General features: G+C 46.1%; 2 protein-coding genes across 9 annotated transcripts in view; both read right to left on the bottom strand.

Moving 5' to 3' along the window:
- Window positions 1–280: 280 nt before the first annotated feature.
- Window positions 281–3,727, bottom strand: NMB (neuromedin B). 2 transcript variants are annotated; one of them, XM_069560367.1, is made up of 3 exons: window positions 3,360–3,727; window positions 2,556–2,728; window positions 281–545 (listed from the first exon to the last, which is right to left on the bottom strand). In XM_069560367.1, exons 1-3 carry the CDS (start codon window positions 3,514–3,516, stop codon window positions 510–512), a joined length of 366 nt encoding a protein of 121 aa, XP_069416468.1. In that variant the 5' UTR covers window positions 3,517–3,727; the 3' UTR covers window positions 281–509. The 2 variants fall into 2 exon arrangements, with proteins under 2 accessions (XP_069416468.1, XP_069416467.1); XM_069560366.1 differs by having other exon boundaries at window positions 281–540; window positions 3,360–3,578.
- Window positions 3,728–12,948: 9,221 nt separating this feature from the next.
- SEC11A (SEC11 homolog A, signal peptidase complex subunit) overlaps window positions 12,949–18,907 on the bottom strand; it is a 56,715-nt gene continuing 50,756 nt past the window's right edge. For all 7 annotated transcript variants that reach the window (XM_069560371.1, XM_069560373.1, XM_069560372.1 and 4 more), the window contains 2 exons: window positions 13,648–13,705; window positions 12,949–13,465 (listed from right to left, as the gene is read on the bottom strand). In XM_069560371.1, coding sequence (XP_069416472.1) covers window positions 13,415–13,465; window positions 13,648–13,705 — 109 coding nt within the window. In that variant the 3' untranslated portion in view covers window positions 12,949–13,414. The remainder of the gene's footprint in view (window positions 13,466–13,647; window positions 13,706–18,907) is intronic.

Below are 18,907 nucleotides of genomic sequence, written 5' to 3' on the forward strand. Positions count from 1 at the left end.
TTTTACAGGTGGGAAACAGGAGAGACTTGCCTCTGCCAGTAGGTGGCAGCGGCGAGAGTAGAAAAGCGGCTGGCAGAGGACCTGGCATCCCCGCAGGCACTGAGTGAGTACCTGCTTGCGAATGAGTGGATGAGCAGAAGCCCAGAATCAATTCCAGGCTGGTGCCGCGGAGTGTTCTGGGCTCTTTGGGGCCAGCCCCATCTCAGTGAACACTGGGTCTTCCAGCCTCCTTTCCCTCCCATCCCCTCCAGCACAGGTAGAAGGAGAGGACCAGACAGTCTACGTAAAGAGCAGGGTTTTATTCACAACTTCAACAGGGAAGCAAGAAATACGGCAGGGACAGCATTTGCATCTGCACCGGCAATATTCCTGACAGCCCAACCGGAAATCACGGTAATGGAGTGACAGAGATGTGAGCCCATGATTTACATCCAGATGGGTCCCATACAGCACCTTCCCTGGGTAGGCACAATCTCAGCCATGTCGTCGTGTCTTCCTGATTAATAGCATCACTTCTGCAGCGTTTGCACCAGCAGCCTCCTGTGCTGAAGGGGAACACACAGAGGAATTGGCCCCCCGGGCGGGGGTGGGACAAATGATAGGGACATCCTGCCATTCCTAAGTGCAGGGCACCCACAGAGGTCGGCAGGGGCAGCCTCCCCACCCCACCCAGTACCTTTCTCCCTGAAGGGCCTGGGAGGGGTCAGGGCAGGGGTTTCCTCAACCTCACAGAGTGGTCATGACAGTCAATGGAGATCCTAGAAATTAAGTCGAAGCACCAGGCCTGACCCTGGGCCAGACACTGTTCTGACTCCCCAACCTCCAGCTCCGCCCTAGACCTCACTTCTGAAGTCCCACCCCCCAGGGCTAGGTACTGCTGCCTCTGAGATTCTAGAGTTGGTCTTCAAGTTTCAGGCCTTCAAGATCAGTGGACCCAGAGGGGCCATCATCTTCCTTCAGACCCAGCCAGCCTGAGTACGTAGCCCTTACGCCTGAGGTCTTTAGGGGCTGTGCAGCATGTGAGGTCTTAGCTTCCCAGCCAGGGATCAAACTCGTGTCCCATGCAGGGGAAGCAAAGAGTCTCAACCACTGGACTGCCAGAGGAGTACCAGGCTGGTGGTTCTGTGCATCAGGAGGGTCAAGGTTGACTGGGACTGGGGATGAACTTTCTTTAGGGAATGTCCCTCCCTTCTTTCAAAATGTACACAGTATATGCTAGGCACAGTGGGAGACACACAGTTAAGTCAGCCACCGGCACAGCCAGGGAGCTCACAGACTGGTAACAGCTTCTGTTTACTAAATGTTTTCTATGCATTAGGCGTCACGCTCAGCATGTGACATAAATGGTCTCATTTAAGGGAAGTGGGACACTATTATTCCCATTTTAGGGTTGAGGAAGATGAGGCTTAGAGAGGCTACATGACATTTCTAAGGTCCCACAGCTACCAAGTAGCTGGATTATGAGCCCAGCATGCTGTCACCAGAGTCCACATTCTACTATACCTTATTATACCTTCTTCACAGAGCAACAAAGTACCAGGGAAGGTCTGTGGGATGGGGAGGTGCCAGGAGCAGAGAATGGATGAGCTGCCCCTCCGCCAGGCTGGAGACAAAGGCTGGCTTGGCTCCAGCTCTGGAGCCTTGAACCCTCTGTGTGTGCTCAATCACGTCAGTTGTATCTGACTCTCTGGGACCCCATGGACCCCGCCAGGCTCCTCTGTCCATGGGATTCTCCAGGCAAGAACACTGGAGTGGGTTGCCATGCCCTCCTCCGGGACCTTCGAACCTACATCTCTTCCATCTCTAGCACTGGCAGGCAGGTTCTTTACCACCAGCGCCACCTGGAAGCCCCCCTAGCCCAAACCCCATAGGTCAGTGGTTTACAACCAAGGGTAATTTTGGCTCCCTCCCATGACCCCTCAGCAGGGGACCTCGGGCAGTGTCTGGGAGCATTGTTGGTCGTCATAACTGTGGGCAGAGAGGGAGGCTGCTAAGCTTCCTACAATGCACAGAACAGCCCCCACAATGTAGGACTGTCCCGCCCAGAAGAGCAGGAGGGCTGGGGCTGAGAAACCCTGCCAGTGGTCACTGAGGCAGATGAGAAACTGGGAAGAGCACTGATCAAAGTGAAAGAGGTCCAGACTTGGCCCTGGCTGCTGACTCACTCTCTTCATCCTTTCTGTGGGCACCAGGGTCCCAATAAGCACATACAGGGCACAGCAAAGGTGGACAGCAGGGGAGGGGCAAGTCTGCATAGACCAGAGGGTGAGGGTGGGGTGGGAAGGTCCTGCTGGAAGAAGCTGGATAAGTCCAGGCTGCACCTTTAGACTGGGCAGTGGGTAAGGAGGAACGTCTTCCCCTACTTTTTTTGTCCCTTCGGGTTTGCTGAGAAGGTCAGCTCCCTTTTTTTGGAATCCTCCCACTTTGAGCTCTGGATCACAGGGAGAGCCTAGAATCCCTGGCTTTCCTGGGCCTCTCCTGCCCTGGCTGGGCACTCACACCCTACGCCCAACGCAGGATCCAGGGGGAGCCCTGGCTGAGTTCTCCTGGCTTACCTGGGTGTGAGGTGCTGGGACACTGAGGCTCATGCCCAGAGCTTGCTTTTGCAGGAGGACCCTGAGCAGATGATGACTCAGCTGTGGTGTCTGGTCCCTCAGGGAGGTGTGGGGAGCTGTCCCCAGTAGGGATGGGCTGGGGGGCTCCAGGCTCTTCTTGCCCATGAAGTGACCTAGAAAGGAAATGCCAAGGCACAGGGAAGTCAGGGAGCAAGGATGCTATCCCAGTGGGCAAGTCCCCATCTCTCCTGCTTCTCAGTTCTCCTTGCAGGAAGATATACACACAGTCTTTCTCCTCCTGGTCACCAGAAACCACAAAGAACCCCCAGTGGTGGCAAAACCTGCACCTCAGCTTTTCCGGAGCAGGTAGAGGTGGGTGGCGGGGATGGCACAGCTGGAAGGGGCGGTGGGAGGCCCCAAGGGCCAGGAAGAAACTCTGCCAGTTGTGCTGTCTGCTTAGGAGAGAGACGGGAAACAGCAGAGAAAGAAGTGAGGACAGGAGGTGTCTGTAAGGTGGAGGTGCAGAGAGAAGACACACTAGAGGTCGGAAGATTCAGTACAGTCTTGTCTAAGGGAAGAGAAACAGGCTGGCAGGTAGCTCTAGGGTCCAGCCTCAGCTCTGCTTTAAACCGGCTGAGTGAAAGATTTAAACCAAGTCACTGGGTCTGGGTCTCAAGTTCCCCCATCTTACTAGATGAGTTCCAGGGTCCCCACTAGCCTGGACACTAGTGTCCCTGTTTAGGAGAGGCCAGAGAAGGAAGGTGGGAGGGGCGGGGAGCGCTCGCCGGAACCCAGAAGACTCACCGGTGGCCCAGAGGTTGCCCCGCGGGTGCACTCGGATCTTGCTGGCCCGGCTGCGGGGCTCCGGGAGATCCCAGCCGAGCGGGGCGGCGCCGGCCGCGAGCAGAGCAAAGAGCAGGAGGCCGCCGAGCAGCCGAGCACCCCTCGCCCGCAGGATCATGGCTGGGCACGGGCGACGCCTCGGTTCAGGTGCACTTTGCGCTGGCTCCAGTCCCCGGCGCGTGCCTTCCCTCCTTTTAAACCCGCGCCGCTGGGGGCGGAGCCCGCCCCGAGAAGCCCGCCCCCGGCGCGCTCGCTGCCGCCCCGGCCCCGCCCTCTCGGACTCTCAAGTCCGCTGGGGCCAGGGCCGGGGACCCCCTCGACCCCCCCCCCCCCACGCCCGCCCTCCTGCCCCGACGTGGGCATGGCGTCCTCGGGGTGTCCGGGCCCAAGCCCACCAACTTCAAGCTGAGGATGGGGGAAAAGCCGGCTCCCCTGGCCCTCCTCGCCACTCCCAACAGCTTTCGGCTGAAGGACGGCTTCAGGGTAGAAAAAGGGGGCGAGGATGCCTCCTTCCCGGGTAACATAGGCGTTAACTGTGCCCAGCAAAGTGCCGGGCACCAGAGGAGCTTGCCAGTCGGCCCCTCCCTCTTGGAGCATCTGACCTGCTCACCCAGCTATCTTTATGCCCTCGCTGCCGGCCAGCACTCACCAGGTCAAGCAGAAATCACAGCACATGCTCCGGATGGGAGCGCAGAAGGATGCAAGGGGAGCCCTCCTCAACCCACCTCAAATGGTGAGAGCCTGGCCTCTCAGTCGGCCAGGAGGCGAGTCAGGGGAATGAAAGGAGCACTGGACCCGCAGTCCATATACAAGCGGTGTGATCTCTTTGACCCTCACCTTCAACTGTCAAATGGGAATAACCCCAGTGCCCTATATTTAATAATTTTACATCTTTTTAGCCCAATTATTTTGTGGCAGGAAGCAGCAGTCCTACAGGACTCTCAAAGTCAGCACTCTCAAGGAGCCGTCCATGCTTGTCTTGGAAAGAACATTTAGGTCAGTGGCAACACTTAATGAACAGAAGAGGCTGTGCTCCAGAATAATACATTTATTTTTCCTTAAATGTTTACCAAACACCAACATTCAGAGCACCATGCTAAGGACAGGAGGGGAGACAAAAGACAACAATCTGCTTCCACCATAGCTGACCACCTCATTGGAGAGACAGAGTACAAAAGCAGTTAATGACGGAGGCGCAGGTTACCAACCGACCCCTGGGCTCTGGACTCTTCTCAGAAACACTGCACAGTGTGGCTGTGAGAGAACCTACTCCCCAGACTGGCTCAATAACGGTACCTGCTATTATTACTCTTGCCATATCTAGCTCAGCAAGGCTCTGTGGATCACCATCTTAGAAGGGAAAGTGTGTACAAGAAGCTGACTGTCATGCTGAGATCCCAGAAAGCATGACAGGCAGGACAAGGACACTCCGTTTCGGGCCCAGGCTTTCTTCCCACTCTCCCTGCTTCTCATCTCCCACCCTGGCATTTACACCTCTCTGTATTCTTGTCACTGCTTCAGCCATAGTGTACAGATATAGCTCGCATCACCTTCCCGTTATAATCGTCCCTTTTCACTCCCCGCCCCCCTCCCACCGCTTGCATCACACACCCCTCCTGTCTTCTCTAGTCCTCGGTCACAGAAGTTAGGAGGCGGCACTGAGTGCTGCCTCACTCAGAGGCTTGAAGGAATCTTATTTGGCAGGCTTCTCTCTCCTCATTTTATAGCTGCAAACAGGCTCGGACTGGAAACTTGCCCAGATGTCACGCTGGAATCAGACTTCAGGTCTGTTCAGAGCACTCCTTCAGGCCCCCAGAGTCATCAGGAACTGATGTTGCCTTCTCTGAGCCATGCCCACTCCCGCTGTGCCATCCTGTTACAGAGCAGGCTGGTGTGGATTTCTCAAGGGGGCGAGGAAGCGGGCACTGACTGACTGAGGGTTTCACCTCTCTTCTGCACCTGGCACCTGGGTTCTGCTCTGACAGGTTCACTTAGGCAAACCTCCTCTGACACAGCCTGTGTTCACAGCTCCACACCTGCGGGAATGATCCCAGATGACCCTGGGGATTATTTCATCTGTCAGGTGAGCACAGGAAGAGGGGCCTCCAAGGACCCTGGAGAAAGAAGCAGGGCAGCAGCTCCACAGCCAGCTATAAACCACTGTCCCAGGAATGTGCAGTTAGGCACAGCAGAGAGGGGACTTGCCCAAGACAGCGCTTCCACGTCAGATCCCTCGGGGAGTAGCGCTGGGCTGAGTTTCAAGTGAGGACCTCAACTGCACACTGCCTGTTCCTAAGTCCCCTCTCCCTGGGGCAAGACAGACAGTGAATCACATGGACAGTGACTCATGGAACTGCCAGGGGAAGCTCTTCAGAGCTCACGCTGACCCTCTGAGATTTCAGACAATGCAGAGAAGATTCAAAGGACACCCAAAAGGTGAGTAAGGGGTGAAAGATATATGGAAAATCCTCTGATAACCAACACCAACCAAATATTTAAACTGCATCATGCTTTTAATAAAGATTGCTTAAAGAACATATATATTATTGATTGCTACGTTTCATTAAATTAGAATCAATTACAAATAACATCTTTTCACAGCCAAATCTTTGTTATTGTTTTCCAAAGCACTTACATGCACACTCCTTTGATCACCAACACTACTTCGATGCAGTAAAGGCTAGTACTATGTCCATTTTATAGATGAGTTAACTCAAGTAAACACAAGTTAGGTGCAAAGAAGCTAAACAAACAGAGAAAACCTGAGTGTGGACTTCAAACACATGAAAGGTAGAGGACAAAAGAGAAAATAAAAAGCAGAAATTTAAATGAGACATAAATGAGCCTAGAGAAAAAGGAAGGGTGACAAACAGAGATGCTCCGAATAAGATGGTGTAAAATCATTCTCCTGGCAAATCTCTGAGCACAGATCCCATATGCGTGGGTTGTGGAGAGAAAGAGAAACATCTTGGGACATCTCAGGTCCTGCTCTTTAGGTTCAGAATGGGTAAGGGGGCTATAGAATCAGGAGAAATGCATGATCTTTAAGAGAGGAAGAAAAGGTGTCAGGGATATTTGATACAATTTCACAAAGTCAGAGGAGACACATAGGAACTAGCTAGAATATCAAAATTTAACCATTAATAAGGAACTATTTCAGGAACTGAAATTGCCAAAATACAAAAATTTTTCAAGACAATATTCAAAAACAAAATAGAAAAGATACATCTAATGAGAAAGTGATGAGGATCCCAAGAATGGCTGAGAAAGCTAAGCAGCTGCTGCTCAGCTAAATGGCACAGATGCTCAGGAAAGTTACAACCCTAACAAGTGAGAAGCCCCAGGCCCCACGTTCAGAAGATGATTTGGGTGTAATAGGTACTTCAGAGGGCATTTCAGTAACGGAAATAAATACTCTTTTAACTCCAAAAAGGTTTGAATACTTGGTAGTTTACCTGAGAATCTCACTATTTCTAGGAGATTTACTGAGGAAATCCATGGAAGAACAACCTAGGGCTTCTATGAAAGAACACCCAAGGGCTTTGTGATTGTGGGGTTTATTCCAAATAAATGAATCTCATAAGAGCTTATAAAGGTAGAAAAACTGGGTTATGACATTGTGGCCTGGTTAACATAACCAGAATTCAAGTTCTGGCTCTGCTACCCACAGGTCTGGAGATCCTGGGCAAATCTCTTCACCTCCAGTTTCTCTTTTGTAAAATGGAGTTTATTTTGAGGACTAAAGGAGAAAAAAAATAATCTGTTATAAATTCAAAAGCACTTGGCCGAACACTGGAGAATTTGGAGTACTCACTATTATTAGCTGGATCCTAGAAAAAGCAAAGCCTGCCTTACATCTGAAGCCCATTACAGGGGAAAAAGTCTCCCTGGGTAGCGGGTGAGGCCATGGTATTGACACAACAGTCTGCAAAATGCCTATTACATCGTGACTTGTTTGATAAACAAATGCTAGCGTACCTACCTCAACTTTTGACCGATTCCAAGAAACATGTTCTACGTGGCATTCTCTCTTCTTGCTCAATAAGGTGTCAAGTTGACAACTCTCATCAAAGCGAGCAAATTTCCTTACTTGCCTACCCAAAGTCCCGAGTGCAAATTATTTTAACTAGATTCCTTGAATTAAAGCTGGAAACCAGCTTGAAAGGGTTCCAAATTTGGCTCAACCAGTAAAGAATCTGCCTGCAGTGCAGAAGACCTGGGTTAGAACCAGCTTAGCAACCTAAATAAACTGGCCAGTTAAGATAAGGGTTTTACAGAAATGATTCTTGATGGAGAGTAGGTGGCATTCCAGAAACTCCTAAAATTAACAGAACAAGGATCTATAATTTGAAAGTTGCATTGAATGTAACTGTATATGAGAGATGAGTAACTACTGTTTTTATAATACAAACTTAAGCAGCAAGATAACATGTTCTTGACTGGTAAGGATTAAGAGGCTGGATATAACAGACCCGAAAAGAGGTTTATCAGAATGGAGAAGAGGTATGAAATTTTTGTTTTCTTAAAAAAGACCATGAGTTTATAGACTTCCCTGGCAGTCTAGTGTTTAAAATTCTGCACTTCCTTCCAGTGCAGGGGGTACGGGTTCAATCCCTGATCAGGAAGATCCTGCATTCCACATCAAAAAAAAAAAAAAAAAAAAAACGACCATGAGTTTTTAAAGATTAAGGAAAACTGATTTACAGGAAAACTAACTGAAGGAAGATTCTGGCTGATTAGATGGGTAGCTGATTTTTTGCGAGGTGGCTTTCTGCAGAAGGGGCCAAACTATATCTGAACATTCTCAGGAACAGCTCTATGAAAATTATTAGGCTAATTAATATTGAGATTACTGCATAATGCTACACAGTGTCCTTGCAGTGAGGTCTCAGAAGAGAAGTTTCTAGATCTCTGAGTGTCATTACAAGTTTTTAAAAAAATTCCCACTTTATATCCATTCCATGAACCATAGAAATGATTCTTTCCCTCTTCACATTAGCCGCTAAGAAGCTGAGAACCAAAGCAATGGATCTCCTCCAGCAGACAACAGGCTCTTCTGACATGTCTTGTAGGTACTAACCTCACCTCCCATTTTATCCTTTTCTCCTCTCATGCTTATTTCAATCCCAAATTCTTCAACTGTTTTATATCATATCACACAGTACTGGAAGTATCTTCATGAGCCACTTTGCTCCAGATCCTTTCTGGAACACAAGAGGGTATAAATAAACCTAAAATGTGAAAAACACTGTGACAGGGACTAGGGGATATCCAAGAATGAATTACAGGCTGGCGCTGTTTTCATGCCTTCAAGGAGCTAGCTGGAGAGCTGGACATACACAGGACAAACCACTCTGAGGACAGCGCACAAAGTACTGAGGAGACAGCACCGAGAAGGAAGCACTGTGTACCCGAGAGCTTGGCGAACTAGAGACATCCCTCTGTGAGCAGCCTGTGCATCTCTTAAGGTTGCACTTACGATCCTATGTGGGAAGATCTGTTTACACATTGCCCCAATTAAGGCACTGAGTTCCTGGCAGAGGAGGGACCTTGCCTCACTCATCTTTGTCTCCCCAGAGCCTGGCCCCAAAGCTGGCTCAATAAATGTCTCCTGAATGAGGAAGCTTTTAGTAAGTAGAGAAGTGAGCAGGCACTCCAGGCAGGGCGACCCAGCATAAACAAAGACTGGATGTCTATACAGTGAGACCAATGTCAAGGCTATGAGAACCTGGGGTCTGTTAAGAGCTGAGGTCAGAAAAACCCTGCGGGCCTGGGATGCTACAGGACCTAGAAGGCAATATCCTTGCTGTTTCTGATAACCTCAGCATATTCTAGTTCCTAACACTTTTTGGTTACACAGAATTCTTTCTATATCTAGATTCACCATAATTACAAGTGAAGGGTTAAATTTGTTGTTTTATTTCTGAAACTTCTCTGGTATTACTTGAGGTTATAATAAGGGAGAATAGGGACAGAGACATGCCTGGCCAGGAAACAGCCTGAGGAGCTGACAAAGGTCTGTATAGTCAAAGCTATGGTTTTTCCAGCAGTCATGTATGGATATGAGAGCTGGACCATAAAGAAGGCTAAGCGCTGAAGAACTGATGCTTTCTAACTGTGGTGCTGGAGAAGACTCCTGAGAGTCCCTCGGACTGCAAGGAGATCAAACCAGTCAACCCTAAAGGAAATCAGTCTTGAATATTCACTGGAAGGACTGATACTGAAGCTGAAGCTCCAATACTCTGGCCAATTGATGTGAAGGGCCAACTCACTGGAAAAGATTCTGATGCTGGGAAAGATTGAAGGCAGGAGGAGAAGGGGATAAGAGATAATGAGATGGTTGGATGGCATCACTGACTCAATGGACTTGAGTCTGAGCAAACTCTGGGAGATTGTGAAGGACAGGGAAGCCTGGTGTGCTGCAGTCCATGGGGTTGTAGAGAGTAGGACACGACTGAGCAACAGAACAACAACCTGAGGGGCATCCTGAGGAAGGTGGACAATCCATTCAGCCAGCTAGAATTTCTGAAGCTCAACAGAGTGAAAAATGTCGTAAGAAAGGTACCTTCAGAACCAGGGGGAGCTCCTACACCTGAGGGGTTATTAGCATTTGGTAACATCCTTATGCAAATGACCAAGAAATACATTCAGGGATAACAGAGCCTTTATTCCAAGCCTAGGTGCTTTGAGAAGCCTGTGACTCCCTAAGAAAACTGACAAAAACCAATACTTCTCCCACTGAGAAAGAGAACACAGGAAGAGACCAAGAACACGCAAACAAAAGGAAGAAAACAGGATTAACATAAAATATTCTAGAAAGGGAACATGCCATTTTCAATAGAACCGGTGGGAGATAAAAGTTTTTAGATTTAAATTTGGCAAGACCAAGACAATATACTCACTAAATATCAGGCAAATACAAGTCACTTTCATGATTCATATGCTCTGATCCAGAATAACAGCGCAACAGTGATGCTACCCTTAGTTACTGGTTTTGGTTCCAGTGCGTGATTATACGGAACACTTGGTATATGCTGCCGGATGCTACTGGGAAGACAGAGCGCAGTGTCTGTAAAACGGGGCTCCGGCACTGGAGGAACTTACAATCTGACAGGGGAACTTGAGTCCACAGCCACCAGGATACACAAATAGTATCAGGCTGCAAACACTGAATGACAGAGGATAATTACGCTGTGAAAAAAGTGAGACTCGGATAAGCAGAAATGAGAGTATGAAATAAGTGAAAACACGGCGGGAGAGCACAAGGTTGCTTCGTGTCAGCACAATTCAAAGTCTGAACTTCACACGCAGGGAATACGAGAGTAAACACAAAATCTGCGGTCTAAAAAGAGACGCTTCCTAAAGGTAAAAGGGGTAACGAGAATGAACTCGCAGGTGGAAATTATCTAAAACGGGCACAGACCAGCACATTATAGGAAAACTGGACGTAAAGTCACGCAAGCAACAGTCATGAGTTATGTTTCTGGAGTCAAGGCATGGCAGTGAGAATGGGATGGCTCGGGTGAATGTCGGCTTGTAGATGGCGAAATATGATGAGAAAATGACGAATCCAGGCACACATGCCTTCGAAGAGAGGTTGAAATGTGAAGGGGAAACTTGCATGAATTGCCATGAGCTTCGGTTTAGACAGGACAATCGGCTGGAAGGGTCTGTGGGAGCAGAGAGAAACAGGACTGGAGCTGAGGCCAGGCACCTGGAGCCCGCGCGTGGAGACTGCTGAGAGTGGGTGAACGCGGCCAGCAGACAAGCCCAGCATCACGCTCCCAGCTGGGGCTTTCTCAGCTCCTCTTCGACTCTCTTCACTCACAATGGTTAAATCCACCTACCTTCCCACTAGCCCTGTAAAATCTCAAAGAGCTTATACTTCCCTGAAAATAATGAATCAAGCACCTCTGGCAGTTCTTAATCTCCAAAGAGCTTTTAAAAATACATCTACTGAGATTTCCCTGGCGGACCAGTGGTTAAGACTGCACTTTCAATGCATGGGGCATGGGTGTGATCCCTGCTCAAGGAACTAGGATCCCACATTCCTTGTGGTGTGACCAAAAAACCACATTATATTCACTAATAAAATCTCCCAGTTTTAAGTCTTATGTTTTACCACTAAAATATAAAACCTGGGAACACGGTCCCTCATTCCACAAATAATGTGTTTTTGTTTTTTTTTTAATTTTTGGCTACTAGAGTGAGTGCAATATTTTCAAATGATCTGATTACTTTTCAGAGAAATTTAGCTGTTGCTTCAAACTACGGCATTCAGTAAAAGAGGAGAAACAGTAATTTTATAAGACTGGGTATGAAAACAAGCAAGTGAGGAAAATATAAACACTTCCCTCCCAGTAAGTGTAAAAGGAGGAGGAACCTGGATCACGGAGGATACAAGTACAAGCATGTTTACACTCTGGCGAGCTAGGATCACAAAGAACTTTGAGATCCCAACCTTTGCCAGCAGAACACACCACTTCTCCCCAGAGAAGTCTCAGAAAGGCTGGTACAAAAACAGCCAGTTACTACTGGCTCACCAGTTAACCCCACCATCTTTAGGAAGAATGGAGTAAGCAGCAATTTTCTACCACACGTGGAGGTGGGGGGACATTTCAGCACTCTCCTTGGCTCATGAGAAAATAGAAATACCATGTAATCCTCAAAGACAGGTTCAAAGAAGCTCTGTTAGCAGTAATTTGCCAAGTTTCATACTCTGTTGATATCTTTAAGAGTCTGTATGCAAAGTTTGAAGGCTAAAGCCTAGAGAATGGATTTAGGATGGCTGATTTAGGATGACAGAAGATTAATGTCCCTGTTCTCATTCCATTAGAATTAAAGCATGGGCTGATTTCCACCTCAGTTGAAGGAATCACAAAAACCATTCATATAGCCCACTATTTTGCAAAGTATTGAGATTTCACACTAATACAGAGAGAATAGAAAGGATTAAATATTTTGTGCTTAAAACACATCAGTTACCACATACTCCCTATTTCCTTTACTGTCTCAGTATTAAAAAAAAAAAAAATACAGCTGGGTTTTGCCTTTTTCACTTTAAACCTTGCCTTCTGTTAAGTCTGTATTAGAGAAAAGCAAAGCCAGGCACTTAGGAGAACAGATTCAGGCAAATTAAGAGTCTAAAGAAAACAAGTAGCACGCTTGCCCTCCAGCACCTTCCTCATGCCTCCCCCAGATGCTAAAACTCACTGCCACCTTGTACAAAGGGCTGAGAACGTCTCAAGTACAGAAAAGGTTATAAGTCTACAGGAAAGTGAGAGTCACTGAACCTCTCAGCAACTAGCTGGGCTAATACACATCTGAGCCACACCCTCGTGAAGAGTCAATTTTATGACTAAGAGATCCTACTTCTGCTTCACAAAAACAAAAACAAGCAGACAAAAACCAATTGTCAGCATCAGGACAACCTTCTTGGCTGAAAAACTGTTCCCAACAAAGCCTTTACCTCCCCAAGGGGCGCTAAGAACCAGCACAGGAAAGCAAATTTCAAACGCTTTCCCGACAAACACAAGTCAGGGATAAGGGGTTTCGATATGCAAAGTCTTTTATTTAAAATTTTGAAAAGTTAAAGACTACGACCACCTCAGTATATGCCATTCCCATTAGAAGGAGGGATGGCAGTTTCAAACTCGGGCAGAGCTGTATTTTCATTTACAGAATTCTGTAGGCACTTTAGAAGTGAAGCTTGGCTTCAAAATACAAACACTGGGGGCTTTGGCTCAACCTTTTAATATAAAAAATTCACTGATGTACAAAAATGCGAAGTGTGACAGTGACAACATGTGAAAATCTGTGACGGAAAGTCCCCTCGAGTGCACGCGGTGGTGCGCACACTCGCCCACACGCACTCGCATGGAAACATAAACGAATGCAAACCAGCGCAGCCAGGAAGCGCCGATGTGCTCTCCACTCCACCAACCGCAGATCGGCAGCTACTCCCAACATTCAGGAACAGAGAGTACAGCATCTTCCAGGACAGCAAGGCAGACTTCTTACTCACGATGGACCAGCACAAATAAACCCAGCAAAAAGAGCACAGCGTACTAGAAAACAAACACAGAAGCACAAGTCAGAGAAGCTTGGGGAAGCTCACAAAGCCTCAGTTCACTAACTGGAGTTTGGGACCATGGTAAGTCACTAAATCATCCAACTGGCCTTTCATCTTTTAACTGTAATCCATTTAATAGTTTCAAAAACTCATGAAACGCAAAGTATCAGATCTTACCTTAAATTTAGGATAGTCATTCATGAGGATCGTCACAATCCCAATATAAGGAACAAATCTAAACAAACAAACACACAAGAGATTGAGCATCACAGAACTTTCTAAGTAGCTATTATCATTTATGGAACATTCTCAGTTCTATCTTCCACTGAATACTGACTTTCAGCTGACAAAGTCCACTTGTATACACTGTTCTATTAGACTCTTTCAACAGCCCATGTGACAGGGAAGTTAGCGATATCACCATTTTATAGATGAGGAAACAGTTGCTCATGCCCGGGGTACATGGTAGAACCAGTACCAGATCTGAGGTTTCTGACCTCTAGTTGGTGACCCTAATGCCACGTGCTTATTCAGTGTCAGGGGCTGGGCCTGTTGTTATAACCTTGGGAAAGCTGTCAGTCTAGCTGGGGAGACCAGGCAAACACAGCCAGAACTTTACAAGGTACTTCATGGTAAGTGTCCCCAAAGTGAGCATAACAGCTCTATTATAGTACTTAAGATTTCACCACTCTCTCCTTTTATAACCATGTGTAATCTGGCCTGGGCTCTCTCAATCCTGAAACTTCTTTTGGAATATTCTAAACCCCTGGTAGCTCAGTTGGTAAAGAATCTGCCTGCAATGCGGGAGACCTGGGTTTGATCCCTGGGTTGGGAAGATTCCCTGGAGAAGGGAAAGAATACGACTACTCACTGCGGTATTTTGGCCTGGAGAATTCCATGGACTGTACAGTCCATGGGGTCGCAAAGAGTAGGACATGACTGAGCAACTTTCATTTTCACTGTCTGCAGAAGACCCGTCTCAGCACCTGTCTTCCTTTTTGTCTCTGCAGCGTTTGACTTTTGATGACCAGAATCCTGCCCATGAAACCTTTCCCCTTGGCTTCCATCAACACACCAATCTCCTCCTCCACCTCCACCTCCCTCGGCTACAACACCTGTTTTTTAATTTTTCACTAGTTCTTGCTTTCCTGTCATCCCTAAAGTTTATGCCCTCAAACTAGGTAAAAACCACATATTAAATAATCTCATAGCACCTCATATATTTTCTCAGAAATCTTCATCATGAGTTTAATTACAGAATTAGTTGCCTAACTAGCTGGGCAGTTATCTGTCTTCCCTACTAGACGCTAAGCTCTCCAGGGGCAAAAACAGTGCCAATCTGCTCCCCACTCTATCTTCAAGGCCAAACATGATATACACGGCACACAGCAGGCTTCCAGCAAAGACTGCCAGACTGAAGGTTGGGATGTCCTGGCCTCGTCTTTTCTCTTTCCCTGGGGAATCTCATCTCCTCCCAGGACTTCAATTCTCCCCTCAAAACAAAAGACTCTTCAACATAAAAATTTAGGGGCGAGAAAGATGTGGGAGGAAACAGCTACTAGAAATGTACAACTTTCTTTTTCTTCCTCTGCTCCTGTTGGATTCGAGAGTGGACTGGGGATACCGTCCTAGAGCTTGTCCTAGAGAAGGGAGGCTGATCTTTGCCTCCTTCAAAGTGTCTCAGGTATTTTCATTCAGGGCACTCACAACTGCTGCACACACCAAAGGTGCACAAACAGAGATGACCTCCTATGTAACACCTCCACCATCAAAGGCTCACGCAGTCTTGGGAAACAGCAGCTTTGTCTGGGCTGCATTTTGCTTCCTTCTGAGAGCTCCTCCTACTTTCTGTTTCCTGTCCCCACCCCATCCTACCCTTCTCCCTCCTGGCAGCACTATCCAGACCCATCTCTCCTCCTCCCCAAACGCCCATTCCTGTAAGCTGATGCTTCTTAAAACCTACACTTCTGTGTGAGAATCACTTGGACAGCTTGTTATGATGCTCTGTCTTCCCAGGTTTACTGAGTCAGTGTACCTCTGGAAGGTCAGGCCCAAATGACACTTCTGCACATTTAAGAACAAGAAGCACAGCTTTAGCCAGTGAGATGCATGGAACAGGTGTGTAGTGACAATAACTTCCTCTTTAGGGCCCATGCTTTAGTTTTGACCCCTGGCACCTCTAAGAACTGAACAGTCACTACAGAATTGACTTGCTAAAGCTCTAGGAAGGTAGATAAAGGTTTTCTATATTTTTAATACACATTTTTTCTTTTTAATGCAACAACTCTATTTCTTTCATCTCATTTATAACATTTCATATAAGGAACAGTTTCCAGTCTTTCAGAAGAAAAATCATCTAATTTAAGAATATAAGGGCAAATGCCTTTCAGTAAAATGAACATTAAAAGTTATAAAAGCATCTGTGACTTCCATGAAAACAATTATCAAACTGCTAATTCTGGCCTGATGAGCAATCAGCAGCCATTCTCATGGGTAGAGACTTTCACTGTCCATACAATGATATCTATGCTCAAAGAACCAGTGATTACACAGTCTGCTTATAGGTTATCGGTGGAAATATTTTTTTCCCCTAAAGGTGGTTTTACCTTGCTTATCGTAAGTGAAATAGAAGCAACCTGATCTTTAAAAGTAACAGAAGCAAAATATAAGGTTGCCAGAATATGACAGGCAGTCCAAAGTCAAATGAAAACTTTTTTATCTGTACCACTGATTCCCTCCATGGACAGACAAGAGCTGCTATCATCAGTCATCTTAAATTTAAATCATTTGCACTTTTTTCCTACTGAACTCAGATAAACTCTGCTGAAGCAGAGTTGATAATAAGCGAACGTTTAAAATAAGTTAAAAAAAAAATGCCACTCACAAAGCCAACTTCAACACCAGCCAGTGTGGCAAGTTAACATCTAGAAGGCAGAGTATGGGTAAATACATAGTCCCGGGAGTTCTCGGTATCAAAGGTGCTGCTATGAAAGGAGCCTCAGAAGGAAAAAGAAGAACCATGTGCTGATGTTTTGGGTGAAAATAATCTGTCAAATGTCAAGAGAGGTCTATGCCTGGGAAGTCTGGACCCTAGTAGCTGACTTAAGAAGGATCACTGTTTCCATCCCGGAATGATCTGTTTCAAGTTAAGTAAAAAGTACATTTTGAAAGCCTCCTCTATAAACCTGATTTCGGGCAACAGAGAGCTCACTTACTGTTCCTTCCTTCATTTTTATTCTCTTTATCATTGTCAGTATTTTTCTATTTCCTGATCTTCTGCCGGGCTTTCCCCTTTTCTGTTGCTTTCTACCCTTCTGAAACTAACAGCCTCTCTTGTGTTTTCCAACTACCTGAAGTTAGAAAGAATCACCCCTATTCTTAGTAGGTTCAGTATTAGTTTCACTTTCTAAAATTGTTTTATTACATGCTACAACATGAATGAACCTTGAAAACGTTACGCTAGGTAAAAGAAGCCAGACATAAAAGACCACATATTTAAAAACAAACAAACATATATTGTAAGATTCTGTTTATACAGCATGTCCAGAACAGGCACTCCATAGAGACAGAAAGTAAATGAGTGGCTGCCAGGGGCTGCGAGGAAAAGGGGACAAGGAGTGACTGCAAATGAATACCTAGTTTTCTTTTTGGGGTGTGGAAATGTTCTGGAATTAAATAGTGGTGATGGTTTTACAACTTTCTGAATATAATAAGACCCACTGTACTGTACACTTTAAAATGATAAATTTTATATCCCAATATATGTGATTTATAGCTCAATAAAAAATGTTCTAAACTTGTTTTTATTTAGTGCCTTAGGCTTCAGTGTGCAGCTGTTTGAGAAAAAAAAAAAAAGTTCCAAGGTTGGGTACAGTCTGACTCTGAAATGTAGTTTAGCGTTTTATAAACACAATTTCCACAAAAGGAGGCAATGTGCCCCATTATGTGTCAGGGTTAAGTGGTGACAGGATCAACAGAAAGTGAATTTGTATACTTGAGGCTGTGCTCCTGCTACTCACGTGCCAGGTGCTTACCCTTCGGGGAAGGTTACTTAATTCAGAGAGTTCCAGACTGTAACTTTTTTTTAATTAAAAGTAAGAAAAAGGTCTATAACTTTCAATGTCGGGATTTTAGATATGACACTGTATACAGTTAGGGATTAAAAAAAGAAAAATTCTTCAGAATGACAAGCTACTTGAGAAAAAGAAAGCCTGGTTTCTCCACCTTTTCATGGGATGATTCATTTTTTCACCCCAAAGTGAAAAAAGTGAGAGTGAGCAGACAGAGCAGCATGAACACCTGAGACTCAAGATCCAGATAAGGACACTCTGTCATACCGGTAGGAGGGTAAATACAACTAGAGCGCAACGGCCAGAGCCTTAAGATACACTCATGTTTCACCAGGTTACTCCACTTCTAAAAATGTACTGTGAAAAAAGCGAGGGCAGAGCCACTGAGACACGTAAGAGGGATATTCCTCGTTAACATTGCTCACAATTTTAACACAGAAAACAACTGAAGGCATTCGACAAATAGGAGGTTGGCTAAATAAAAACATGGTCTTTCCACACGGTGGAGTAGCATATGACTTTGATGATATGAAAATGATGATATGGAAATAAGTCTTTTGATCTGTAGATACTAGCAATACTGGGGGATAAAAAAGAGGTTAAAAGCAGCGTGACCATTCTTTCCCCATACATAAACTGTGTTTATGTCTGTATACACACTTACATATTAAGATTTGCATCTTTATACATAAAGATTAAAAGAACATGAACCAAAAAATTAAATATTTATGGAGGGAGTGAAAAGGAGAGAAGGGACTTTGCTTTTTGATGTCTGTTATTTCCTTGTGTCTCTATAAGAATCTGTACATTTGCAATTAAAGGAAAAGCAAAAAGACTCAAAGAAGTTGATATTACCAGCACCATGGGAACAGAAAGAAATGGGGTCTCTGTCTTCTCCGAAGCCCTGATGTATCTAATTTGAATCACAAAAGTATGTTTGGCTCCATCCTAGGAAATCAAGTTCCCTTGAACTTGAGGTGTACACAAAATCCAGCTCTGCTGAAGACAAAACATATCGGTGCTTTTCCTGACCCATTGTCTTTAGCCCCAAACGGAACATCTCTTACACTGTTACTTCTACTTAACAACTTGAAATTATTTCTCTACGGGAACACGGTTCATCAGTTCCACTGCTGGCTCATGGGACCCCTGAATCCACCGCGTCTGTTCAAGGTTAGAAGAAGCAGATGTCCTGACAGTGGAGCAGAGCAGCCCAGGCTTCTAAATAGTGAGGACAAGTGCGGCCCATCTCGAGAGTCATACCAGTAATCTGGGGGCAATGGTTAAAACAGTGGGTTCTGGAGCCAGCCAGCCACTTTTAGCATCAGTGTGATCTTAGATAAGCAACCTCACATGTGTTTCCTCAT

This window comes from Ovis canadensis, chromosome 18, assembly GCF_042477335.2.
Source record: "Ovis canadensis isolate MfBH-ARS-UI-01 breed Bighorn chromosome 18, ARS-UI_OviCan_v2, whole genome shotgun sequence".
Taxonomy (NCBI): Eukaryota; Metazoa; Chordata; class Mammalia; order Artiodactyla; family Bovidae; genus Ovis; species Ovis canadensis.

Bases quoted from the DNA above. Each gene is read 5' to 3' on its own strand.
- NMB (XM_069560366.1), bottom strand. From the start codon at position 3,516: ATGATCCTGCGGGCGAGGGGTGCTCGGCTGCTCGGCGGCCTCCTGCTC. The intron at 2,729-3,359 runs GTGAGTCTTCTG...TTTCCTTTCTAG, and splicing joins GGGCAACCTCTGGGCCACCG to GTCACTTCATGGGCAAGAAG. The intron at 541-2,555 runs GTAAGCCAGGAG...CCTTCAGCACAG, and splicing joins TCCCAGCACCTCACACCCAG to GAGGCTGCTGGTGCAAACGC.